Source organism: Phyllopteryx taeniolatus, chromosome 12 (genome assembly GCF_024500385.1).
Source record: "Phyllopteryx taeniolatus isolate TA_2022b chromosome 12, UOR_Ptae_1.2, whole genome shotgun sequence".
Classification (NCBI taxonomy): domain Eukaryota; kingdom Metazoa; phylum Chordata; class Actinopteri; order Syngnathiformes; family Syngnathidae; genus Phyllopteryx; species Phyllopteryx taeniolatus.
Genome location: NC_084513.1, coordinates 21,911,061 through 21,923,612, shown reverse-complemented (window position 1 = coordinate 21,923,612; position 12,552 = coordinate 21,911,061). Strand labels below are relative to the sequence as shown.

General features: G+C 45.2%; 1 protein-coding gene across 4 annotated transcripts in view; it reads left to right on the top strand.

Moving 5' to 3' along the window:
• ttn.1 (titin, tandem duplicate 1) overlaps positions 1–12,552 on the top strand; it is a 196,003-nt gene that overhangs the window by 59,269 nt on the left and 124,182 nt on the right. For all 4 annotated transcript variants that reach the window (XM_061792602.1, XM_061792600.1, XM_061792601.1 and 1 more), the window contains 22 exons: positions 14–292; positions 365–646; positions 1,440–1,715; positions 1,814–2,092; positions 2,179–2,457; positions 2,530–2,817; positions 2,903–3,181; positions 3,347–3,628; positions 4,048–4,326; positions 4,404–4,685; positions 4,766–5,044; positions 5,123–5,410; positions 5,489–5,767; positions 5,840–6,121; positions 6,198–6,476; positions 8,155–8,445; positions 9,207–9,494; positions 9,600–9,725; positions 10,203–10,479; positions 10,712–10,895; positions 11,240–11,320; positions 11,958–12,225. In XM_061792602.1, coding sequence (XP_061648586.1) covers positions 14–292; positions 365–646; positions 1,440–1,715; positions 1,814–2,092; positions 2,179–2,457; positions 2,530–2,817; positions 2,903–3,181; positions 3,347–3,628; positions 4,048–4,326; positions 4,404–4,685; positions 4,766–5,044; positions 5,123–5,410; positions 5,489–5,767; positions 5,840–6,121; positions 6,198–6,476; positions 8,155–8,445; positions 9,207–9,494; positions 9,600–9,725; positions 10,203–10,479; positions 10,712–10,895; positions 11,240–11,320; positions 11,958–12,225 — 5,727 coding nt within the window. The remainder of the gene's footprint in view (positions 1–13; positions 293–364; positions 647–1,439; positions 1,716–1,813; positions 2,093–2,178; positions 2,458–2,529; positions 2,818–2,902; positions 3,182–3,346; positions 3,629–4,047; positions 4,327–4,403; positions 4,686–4,765; positions 5,045–5,122; positions 5,411–5,488; positions 5,768–5,839; positions 6,122–6,197; positions 6,477–8,154; positions 8,446–9,206; positions 9,495–9,599; positions 9,726–10,202; positions 10,480–10,711; positions 10,896–11,239; positions 11,321–11,957; positions 12,226–12,552) is intronic.

Genomic DNA, 12,552 nt, shown 5'->3' with positions numbered 1-12,552 from the left:
TGTCTTTCAACAGAACCACCAAGTATTATTGAAAGGCCACAATCTATGAATGTTTTGCCTGGGTCAAAGGTAAAGTTTCACGTCCATGTGTCTGGCACACCACCCATGAACACCAAATGGTTTAAAAACACGACGGAGATCCATCCCAGCGCCGACCAGTCTATAATCAGACACAATGGCTCTACGTCTTTGGAGTTCGTGTCTGTGACACCCTCTGATTCCGGACTTTATATCTGCAAAATACACAACAACATTGGTGCCACCTCCTGCCAGGCCACGCTTTTTGTTCCAGGTCATTATTGGTCCACAGCACTTGGCTTCCCTTGTCCAGGTGACTTAAGTAACTCCTCTGTGTTGTCTCCAGAACCCCCAGTTTTTGAAGAGAAACCCAACCGTTTTTCAGTGGTGAAAGCAGGAGCCAAGCACGTGCTGGAGTGCAAGGTTGCCGGCACTCCAGAGATCTGTGTTCGCTGGTTTAGGGGTGGCGTCCCCATTGAACCAAGTACAAAACACAAGATGTCCTTCCTCAACTCTGTGGTCACATTAGAGATCCTGAACGCCAGCGAGAGCGACATCGGGACGTACATCTGTCAAGCGCAAAATGGTGCAGGCACAGAAAGTTGCAGCTTCGAGCTGCAAGTGAACGGTTGGTTTGGACTTTAGTCAATCCGTACTCCCATTGCTTTTGTTCAAGTCACTCTTCGCACCAAGACATACAAGCCTCGTTTCCACAATACAAAAAATGATTTAGTCCAAATGGACAGAACACAGCACCCCCCTGAAATATTCCTGTTGGGGGAAATTTCATCCAGGAATCCTCACACGTTCTTCAATACATCTAAAGACCCTCTAAAGATGTATGTTTCTCGTGGGTGTGTCCCCTGGGGGTGGTCACAATAGGGTTGTTGTTTTTGTTGTTGGTGGTGTGGTTGCCCGGAGTGGCTGGTGAATGAGCATTTTGCCTAGCAACCACTTGTTCACCTGCCTTGTGGCATAAAGACTTGTTAGTGGCCACTCTTCCCATGGAGTGAGACAATATTTATAGGCGAGATGTCAGGACATCGTTGTAAACAGACGATAAGTGATAGCATAAACCTCCTCCTCGCCCTTTCTAGTTGACAAAGATGGCTTCTTTCTCACCTCTTTAACACCAGCCTGTTTCTCCTGAATTTGGACACTGTTTACCCCATCACACCTGGTAACAACTTATGACATATTTTGACTAACCCTAGGGGACAAGACAAACTCTCCAGAGACATAAATAGGAAGACACCACACCCAAAATTTGAAACTGAAAAAGCCTTTTGGATTAAAATTTTAATAATAAAGAAGTCCAGGTACTTCCATCCAACCTTTGCAAATTAAAATGACCTGGATGACGGAGAATTTACACAGAAACTAAAGACCGCTTAAAATGTTTGTTTGGCCTATTATTTCAGAACCCCCTACATTTGTTGACCAGCTGGCGTCCCTTGAAGTCATTAAAGGGTCCACCGCCACGTTTGCTTGCAAAGTAACAGGAAGTCCTCCCTTTAACGTCACATGGCTGAAAGATAAAACGCCAATCACATCCAGCCATAGGTATTTCATTGTCGACCATGAGCACATGGCCTTGAAAATCCTGGACTGTCAGGTGCGAGATGTGGGTTCTTACGAGTGTGTGGTTGCTAACGAGGTGGGAAGTTGTTCTGGTGCCGCAGCTCTAACCCTGAAAGGTCAGTTTTCAAGGGTCCGTGATTATTTGTTACACTGACGCCAAAAAGCTCTGTTGTGTGATAACTTTTGCCACAATTGTGACTTTTCTCTTTATTAGTGCTGCCACGATTCATCCAAAGGATGGAAAATATCTTGACTATTTTGGGAGATGGTGCCATTTTTTCCTGCACCATTGACGGTTCTCCACCTCTTTGCGTAAACTGGCAAAAAGATGACAAATGGATCCAAGAGGATCCCAAAATCAAGAGAACATTTGAAAATTCGGTGGCCACTCTCCAGATTCCCGTGTGTGAGACAATTCATGGCGGGAAGTACTCTTGCCAAGTCGTGAATGAGGCTGGACAGGAAAAGTGCTTTGCAGCTCTCGTTGTGGAAGGTACCTCTTCTTCATATCCCAATGTAAACCTCTTGACTTAACAGATGTAACTAGACCAGTGAGTGACCCTTTTCTTGGTATCATAGAACCGCCTTCCATCCAAGACAAGCCAGGAACAGTCAAAGTGACTTGTGGGGATCCGGTTAAACTTGAGTGTAGAGTAGTTGGAAGTCCTGAGATCATTATAAGATGGAGCACAGATGGCAAAGAGATCCTCTCCAGTAGAAAATATCATCTGTGTCACGAAAAGGATCTCAGCAGTCTAAGCATTCAATCCTGCGAGGTGCAAGACGCTGGGGAATATTTTATGGAGGCCACAAACTCTGTGGGAAAGTGTCGCTGTCAAGTCACGCTGGTCATTTTAGGTTTGTCACACAGATGTGCTCTCAACATTCCCATGTTTGTTTTTGTCCTCTAATCACCTTTCACTTTCACAGAGGAAGAAATTGCTCCGACTTTCACAAGGACGCTAAAAAACATTCAAGCAGTTTTGGGTTCAGTGGTCACCATGGAGTGCAAAGCAGTCGGTTCTCTTCCGATTTCCATTGCCTGGACCAAGGGGAAAGAAAACATCAGTGAGGGTTCCAAGTATAAAATGTGGCAGCAGGACCACATGGTCCAGCTGCAGTTTAGGCTGATGGACAGCTCGGACACAGGAGAGTACTCATGTCACCTTAGCAACACGGTGGGCAGCTCTGTGAGCAGTGCAGTCGTCACAGCCAAAGGTCGCCATTCAAAACCTGCACACTTTTGCACTGTCTAGCAAACATCTTGTTCATGTATTAAACTTTATTCTTGTGTGGGTTCTAGTGCCACCGCAGTTCACAGTGGAACCGCAGTCCCAGGCTGTGGTTCCAAGGACCAAAGTGCTTTTGAAAAGCGTCTTTCAGGGAACACCACCATTCACAGTTAAATGGTTCAAGGATGATGTGGAACTGGTGGCCGGTCCATCATGTTGGATAAGATACAAGGACTATTCTTCCTCTCTCCAGCTGGACTCTGTCGGGAACCTGCAGAGAGGAACTTATTCTTGCCAAGTTAGCAATGAAGCGGGCGTAATAACAAGTGAAGCACAGTTGTCAGTGAAAGGTTTGACTTTTTTTCCTCACAATGTCCACAACTTGATTAAAAGAAGCATTTGCTCTTTCACACGTGCTCTTTTTTCATCCTCCTCGTCATTCTCCTGGCTGCAGCATGGTGATGTTGCTTGCAGTAACCTCCGCTGACTGTCTCTGCTTGTTTTTGGCTTTGCAGAACCACCACAATTTGTCCAGAAACTTCCTTCCAAAACCTTTGTAAAACTGTGGGAGGGGCAGCGACTGGAATGCAAACTTTCCTTTGCGCATTCCCTCAATGTGTATTGGTTCAAAAATGACGAAAAGCTCACAGACAGAGACGACATCAAAACGATGTTTGTGGACTCCACTGCGCTCCTCCTGCTGCGCTCGGCGAGGCTGGACGACAACGGCGTGTACACCTGCGAGGCTCAAAATGATGCTGGCAGTGTGAGCTGCAGCACCGTGCTCACGGTCCAAGGTCAGCAATCTTACAACAGCTCTATTTTGCTATAGATTTGCATTGCATGAGCAGAAGATATGCCAAATTTCACCTCATCCAGATTTGTATTCCAAGTCATAATCTTTGTAGGATTCATAATGATCGTCTGTGGGTCTTATTCAAGCGACACTATAGAAACAATTTACTTAACCTCTAAATTTTAAACTTCAAGATAGGATCCAGACGTCTCCATACCTCTTGCCTTGTTTTATGGTGTATTTTGGTGGAATCCTGCATGAACAGGAATCCCAGAGCATGAGTCTTCGAGAAATATTTCTGATGGAATAAGACAGAGATTTCCTCTCGTTGAAGTTTGATGTGTTTTCATGATGCGCCCCTGTCCTTCGGCTAGCAGGAACAAAGATTTGCTTGTTGACGAATGCTGATGTTTATTTCAGAGGCGCCCTCCTTTATCAAAACTCCTTCGCCAGTGGAGGGCATTAAAGGGAAAGACGCCAGTCTGCACTGTGAGATGTACGGCACGTCACCTTTGCAGTTGAGCTGGTACAAAGACAAAAGGCCACTGAAGGAGAGCAGTAAGTACAAGACGGTCAACGAGGGCAGCTCGACTACCCTCCACGTTATGAAACTGGGGCCCGATGACATCGGTCTGTATGAGTGCCAGGTGTCAAACAGGGTGGGAAGTGAATCCTGCCTCATGACAATCAGATTAAAAGGTTTGTTCACAATCCCTGACTGGTCCTTTAAAGCCTACTGCCATGTGTTCATCTTCTAACTATTTATCGCCATTTAGAACCCCCCGTGTTCAACACAAAGCTGGTAAATCAGTCTGTGAAAGTTGGCGAACAGCTGACGCTGACAGCGGTGGTCAAAGGCTCAGAGCCTTTGAGTGTGTCCTGGGTTCAGGACAAAGATCACATTCTTAGAGACGAGGACAACAGGAAGATAACTTTTGAGAACAATGTGGTCACGCTTGTCGTACCCAACGCAGATTCCACCACAGCTGGCAAATACACCTGCCAGCTGAGGAATGACTCTGGAGTTCTGGAGTGCACCTCCCACGTGACAGTTTTAGGTTGGTTGAAGTCCAAACCTTTATGAAATCACATCTTTTGTACATTTGAGTCGCTCAGTGCCTTTCTCTCCAACCTCTAGAACCTGCCACTATTGTGGATAGCCCAGAGTCTTTGAATGTGAAGACAGGCGAAAATGCAGCTCTTGAGATCACAGTGTCAGGCTCACCTGAGCTGAAAGTCAAGTGGTTTAAGGACAACAAGGAAGTCTCTGCCGGTCCCAAGTACCAGATGTCCTTCTTAAAGAAGGTGGCATGCCTGAAAATCCAATCTGCTGATAAAGCAGATGCTGGCGAGTACAAGCTCGAGGTTGCGAACCACGTTGGTTCGGCCTGGTGCAAAGCTAAACTCTCGGTCTCAGGTTTGTGCTCGCTCAAGCAATCTTATCTGAGCAAAACAGATAAAACCTTTCTAACTTATTGTGTGTCTTTGGTCATAGATAAGTTGATTCCTCCTAGTTTCATAAGAAAGTTGAGAGACACTCACCTTGTTGTGGGCAAACCCGGTGAGATGGAGTGCAGGGTCACTGGCTCTGCTCCTTTAACAACTTTCTGGTTCCACAATGGCCAGGAGATCGCAAGTGGGTGTGACTACGATATGAGCTTTTCTGATAATAGCTGTACAATAAGAGTTCCAAGAATCAAAATGTCGGATTCTGGCAAATACACTTGCAAAGCTATTAATGCTGTGGGGGCCAGCGAGACCAGTGCTTCTATGCATGTAACAGGTCAGTAGGTCCTCAGCACGAGTTCAGGGTGCTGATGAAAAGGTGATCTTCCAAACCATCTTTGTGATTTGAACCTAGAACCTCCATTCTTTGTGGAAATACCTGAAGCTCAAGTGACGCTGCCTGGCAAAAACGTGTCTTTCTGCGCTAAAGTAAAAGGCAGCTCTCCCCTCAAAGTCAAATGGTTCCGGGGCACCAAGGAAATGCAGCACGGTAGAGGGTGTGAGATCTCCCTGAAGGAGGATCTCGCTAGATTGGTTCTTCACAGAGTGGAACCGTCCCATTCCGGAGAGTACACCTGCCAGGTCATCAACAATGCAGAGAAGAAAAGCTGCACTTTTTACCTTTTTGTTAACGGTAGGACTTTTTTGCCATTTGCACTCGCACTTTTTAGAATCACATGACTCACGATGCAATTACTTCTTGCAGAGCCCGTTCACTTTGTGAAAAAGTTGAGGGACCTACACTTGGAGAAGAGCAAGCCTCTGAGTCTGGAAGTCACATTTGCTGGAACGCCCAGAGTGAATGTGATCTGGAAGAAGGATGGCAACCTCATCTGGGCCTCCTACCAGTACAACATCATCACCACATCCACCTCCTGCATTCTTGAGGTTCTTAACTCTGACAAGCTAGAAGCAGCAGGACGATACTCTTGCGAAATCGACAACGGAGTCGGAAGTGAAAAATGCGATGCACATGTGTCCATTCTAGGTATTAAATGTGCATGGTAACGATTTATTTGTGTCCCTCCCTATATTACACTCAACCCTGCTTATTCTCACTTCAGAGCGACCATATTTTGTCGAAAAGATGGAGCCGGTTGAGGTAATGCTGGGTGATTCGCTCACCCTCCAGTGCCGAATTGGAGGAACTCCCGAAATCTCTGCAGCTTGGTTTAAAGCTGACGGGAAACTGCGCCAGTCCACCAAGTGTCTGATGGACTTCACCAAAGGTCTTGCCACATTAAAACTGCTGCAAATAACCAAATTTGACCATGACAAGTTCATCTGCAAGGCTGAGAACCTTGTGGGCTCAGCCTCCAGCAGCTGTAATGTGACCGTGACAGGTGATGCTCCTTTTCAGACTTTCCTTTTTCGTGTTATTCCATTTGGAAAATACATCTCTCTTGGGGTTATCACATCAGTGGATCAGTGGACGAGTGATTAGGAGGTCTGCCTAGTTCTGAGGTTCAGGGTTTGAATCTTGGCTTCGGCCTTCTTGTGTGCCTGTTCTCCTTGTACTTGTGTGGGCTTACTCCGGGCACTCTGGTTTGCTTCCACATTCCAAAAACACGCAGGTTAGGTTCATTCAAGACTTTAAATCATCCTGAGGTGTGAATGTGGGTGTGAATGGATTTTGTCTATACTGTATGTGCCCTTTGGTTGGCTGGCCGGCGACCAGTCCAGGGTGTACCCATATCCTCGCCCAGGGTCAGCCAAGATAGACTCTAGCTCATGAGGATAAATGATATAGTGAATGGATGGATGGATCATACTGAGCGGGAGACTGGAGCTGATGGAATATGAAGGTGTTTTTCATGAATGTAGCTTTATTTTTGGGCTCTGGTAATAGCATTCGCGCTGGCATAGAAGTAGTTAGTGTTTCCCAACCTTCCTTGAGCCAAAACTCATCTTTCCCCTAAGAAGAATCTCACAGCACACAACCAAACCATTTGACTACATACTCAGCACAATAATCATCGCATAACTGCTAACATAATGTGTTTTCTATCTTGTCACACTAACTACATGGCTCCTCTTGGTAGGCTTTGATGCTTATTTCTGACTCCAAAAACCTTTAACCTTTGCATGCATGTCCACTGGTAGTCAGCCAGTGTTTGTGAACTCAAAGAAGGATTTGAAAAAAATGCAACTGGACTTTTGATAGTTTTTGAAGGCGTTTCACCTTTAACCCAAAAGGTTTCTTCACTTAATATTAAGTCTGGAGTCTCCCTATTTATATCTCTGGTGGGTGTGTCCTCTAGCGGTAGTCATATGAGGGTTATTGTTGTTATTGTTGTTGTTGAGTCCAGTTTACTCAGTTAAATTTTGCTGATTACCATGACCTGGTTCACTGAGAATCTACACAAAAATGCACTTGTGAAATGTCCAAACACGAAGGCTGTGATCTTTTTTACACTGACATCAAACTATGTACCACTAACCAACAAGCTAGCCGCATCATTCATTCATCACTAATGCATGTTGCACAATGTGCACCCTTTACCCTCAAAAGACAGAAACTAACCTTAACTTCACCGCTACTTTGCTTCTGTCAGCACAAGTGCGATTTGTCAAGAAACTGCAAGACATCTCTCATGAATTGGATAAAGCCTTAAGGGTTAATTGTACTTACACCGGCAGCCAGAGGGTCACCGTGACCTGGAAGAAGGACGACAAGCTGATCTGGGCTTCCTATCAGTATAATGTGAAAACCAGCGACTCCTAAAAATACACTTGTGAAATTTCCAATGCGGGAGGCACTGACAGCTGTCATGCGTTTGTTAAAATAGGTAACACACTAACAGGCTCTTATTTTCTAATGGTTGCATCCCCTCCTTAGACTGTAGACACTAATGTTAACCTCCTGCTACTTGATGGTGACACATACGAACTTTGGATCTTCCTTTGGGTTATGTTTCCGGGTTGAGGTCCTTTAGTTTAGGAGGACAGGATGTTGCTGGACTGTTTTGGTAAAGCATCACGTTATGACCTGTGTCTCTTCACTATCTTCCTTCATGACAGAACGTGCACTTCCTCCGGGCTTTATCAAGCGTCCGCCAGAGTCCATGACGGATTCGGTGGGTAAGACAGTCACCATGGAGACTCGGCTTTCTGGCTCCCAGCCTCTGAAAGTCATCTGGCACAAGGACAACAAAGAAATCTGCCCCTCGGACAAATACGATGTCACCTTTGAGAACAACACGGCTGTTCTGTTTGTCCGAGACTCGGTCACGTCTGACTGCGGCGTGTACACCTGCAAGGCCTCCAACGAGGCAGGAAAAGCTTCCTGTCAGGTTTCTCTCACCATTTCAGGTATGTGTTTCTATTCATTTGATTTCCATGTTATTATTATCTCATTTTTAGGCTTAAGGGCAGAAGATTTTGAGTAAGGCTACATTTACACCATATCCCCAGCAACCATGGCAACCTCGTTTCAGGCCATCTTGGACAAAACGGAATGGTTGTGAGACAGCCTTGGGGGATGGGATTGGATGGGCAAACGTGATAGGCCATGATTGTCAAAGTTTAATTTGAAGAAAGCCTTGACAGAATTTTAGGGATCCCATCAGAATGTGGCGGTCGGGAGGGAATGTACTGACGTGGTAAAACATGGGCCAAAACCTAGTGCGCCTTTGATCCTTTGGGACTTAGCTGCCCTGTCTCCCCATGGCCCATCACTGTTACTGTGATAGACCGTGGAGAAACTTAGCAAGACTTGAATACAGAGTGGAAAAAAATGGCCAAAATCCCTCGATGGGATTCAAGCAAACGAGGCTGCCGTGGCTCCCTGTAACATAGAATAAATATAGCCTAAGGAAGCAAGTCCTCATTAACTACTCCATTGCAACATTGCTTCAAAGTATGTAACATAGCAACAGCTAGTCCATGCTATTTTGGAAAGTTGTTTCTTTCATTCAATAAAACCAGGAAATCTTAACAATAGAGAAGATCAAGTTGAGCTCGCAAATACTAAAACATCTTGTGCGCTTATAGCTGAAGTCTGTCTACAAGAAGTGTGCATGCATGATGTTCACTTGTGCGTATGTGCTATTGTTATGCCATTGGTCTTTTAGAAAGCGCAAAGCCTCCTAAATTTGACGTCCCACTGCAGCCAGTGACACTGAGCGAAGGCGATAATCTGATCCTCAAATGTCATGTTAGTGGCACTCCTCCACTCACCATCAACTGGATGAAGGACAGGAGGGAGATCAGGTCCAGCACAAGCACAAAGATCACTTTTGTCAGCAGTACACCCTGTCTGGAAATCAGCCAGGTGACCAAAACCGCAGCAGGGGATTATCTTTGCAAGGCCAGCCACGCCACCGGGACGGACTTCTGCAAGGCTAAGGTCACCATAAAAGGTACATTGGGATGGATGGATCCACATTTAGTGACAACCACACTGTGTTCACATCAGGGATGAAAATACTTGCTATTTTGGTACTCACTTCAGTTGCATTCTCTAGATAAAGAATCTAAGGCCACTCCAGCCATCTCTGCTATTGTCCCCACCACCGCTGTCCCAGAACCTGTGAAACGTCGAGACAACCTTTTCTTCATCGAGGAACCAAAGAGTGTTTCTGTCACAGAGAGTAAGTTGGTCCAAACGTTCTTCATCCCAGCCACTGAAACAGGATTTGGATGTTCTCACTACCTGCTCCTACTTCTCAGAACACTTTGTAATGTGACTAATGAACCTGAATTCATCATGTCAAATATTTACAGGAGTCCTCCTCACATGCAAAATAGTCCACAATGCTCCACTCATACAGTAATTCACAAAATGTGAATGGATACAATTGGATTTTTCTGGGTTGTTCAAGATTCGCCATTAATCCAAAAGGCTTCTTCAGTTCTCACTCTTAGTTGTGGCATCCCCCTATTTATGTTTGTGATGGGTGTGTCCCCTGGGGGTAGTCACATGAGGGTTGTTGTTGTTACCAGGTGTGGCTGATGAATTTGGAACTGAAGAAGCCTTGTGGATTGTGTATTATCATGACCTGGATGACAAAGACACAACTCCACTCATAAACATCACATACAATGTGATATGTGTTCTTTTCCCGCAGAGGGCTTGGCGACCTTTATCGCCAAGATCGGAGGCGAACCCATCCCCAGCGTGAAGTGGATGAAGGGCAAGTGGAGGCAGCTCACGCCCGGCGGTCGCATCTTCATGGAGCACAAGGGCCAGGACGCCAAACTAGAGATCCAGGAGGTGACCAAGTCAGACTCCGGCCAATACCGCTGCGTGGCCTCGAACAAGCACGGCGAGATTGAGTGCAGTGCCGAGATGACAGTGACCAAAAAAGAGCAAGTGGCGCAGGACATCAGGATCCAGCTGAAGAAGTAAGTCATCAGAGGTTAGATATGTTATCCTTTGTTGTGTTTTTTTGTTTTTGCTGTTTGCAATTGAATTCCTTAAAATAACAGAATCCCTTTGACATTTCTATACTGACAACTGTCACATTTTTACGCACATTGTTACACGTAATGTACTGTACTGTATTGTTCTGTAAATACTGTACATATCAGGTGCATTGTGGGATGTCATGTTCATGTTTCCTCCTGTGTGTGCTAGGACCCCCTCTAAGCAGAAGAGTCCCAAAAAAGAAGAAGAGATCAATTTAGTAGAGTTGCTCCGAGGTCAAGAGCCCAAAGACTATGAGAAGATTCTGAGGGATCACCAAATCTACGACTACCGAGCCATCCTCCAGGCGGTGGAGCTCCTGAAGCGGGAGAAGGAGATGGAGGCTAGAAAAGTGGTGAGAAACTTCCTGTCAGGTCTTATGAGTGTCGCTATGAAGGTATGTTACGGTATGGACCATACTATGGATGTAGGCAAACTGAAGGTGAGGTGTTCATTTAAATCAGTCGCACTCAGTGCCTGTCCCAAGACTGGATAAATAGGGAGACTTGGGAAAAACTACACCAAAACTTCATCCAAAAAAATGGCAACCCTGAATAGGGGAAAAACTGAGGAGAAGAATAATCCATTACTTACACTTTCTCCTTGACCTTGTACTCACTTTAGTGTATACATGCTTTTCTATGTCTTTTCCAAAGAATGAATGTGTTGATTTTAGGTCATTCTTGTGTTCTCCTGCAGGAAGCGGAACATGGCAGCCCGGTTGAAGAAGAAGATATGGCCCGCCTCATCCAGCAGCTGGAGGGACGCATGAACACGGAGGTAAAAGTCCATCAGATTTTTAAAGCAATGATGGTTGTGATCACTAGAGAACAGGTGGAAAAATTTATTCATCAGTATTTTTCTCATACCTTGCTTTCTGTCTTTCTTTCTGTCTTTCATCTCTTTCTCATACCTTGCTTTCTGTCTTGTTAATTTGTTTGGGCTTCTCATGTGGAAATCACGAGTAAAACGCCAGTGGCTTGGTCCTCACCAGACTAACCCAACAAGGCTGACAGACTTATTCATAGAATACCTACAACTCCTCACTTTACACAAGAAACCATGCACTTTATAAACTGACAGTGTAGCTCTGGCACTCTGCACTTTATAGACCCATTTTCCAGGATGTATCTGTGTGAAATTCTTTTATTGTTGTGTAACTTCTGATTTCCTGATGTGGATTTTTTGGTACCTACCGAGGCACCCCAATTGCAATCAAGAGTTATGCTAACTTGGACACATTTTCAAACATTTTAATGTGAAAAACGTGTAATAGCATGCTGTTGTTCATTAATGTGCAAAGTCCCTTTTGACTAAATAATATACAAGATAAAGAAACATGATCATGGAGTGCATTTCAACAAAGCACTAAGTTGATCGACTGATAAAAGGATTCAATGCGGTTCTCAATCCACAGCCTGTAACTGTCATGGAGGACATCAGTGACCAGACCACGTCTGAAAACAAGAGCGCTACCTTTTACTGCCGGATCAGGATCAACTACCCGGAGATCACGCTGACCTGGTACAAAGGAACCCAGAAATTGGAGGACGGCAAAAAATACAGCATCTGCAGCGACGGTGAATGCCACAGCCTGAAGATCCACAACTGCCAGGCCAAAGACCAAGGCGACTACCGGGTGGTCTGTGGTCCTCACATCTCCAACGCCAATCTCAGCATCTCTGGTAAGAGCAGGAAAGCCACATTAATCTTAAACACGTCGACTTCCTTACTTTGAACCATTGCAGGTATTTGATCTGCTGCTTCAGTCCTTGGTATTTCGTCCAGTTCTTCAGCAGTAGCTGGCTTCGGACAACAAATGAAGCTTTTTTTTGTTTATGCATGCATATTTCTTAAAAAAAGATTTCTACAGCCAAATTTTCTTGCTTGCACCAACTTTGGCTCATTGAGTTGAGCTTGCTGATGCCAAAGACGACACTACCGAGCTCAATGCTAAATCTTCTCGGCCAGTTGATCTGTTTTGTTTGTTTTATGAAGCCACATTGAACACT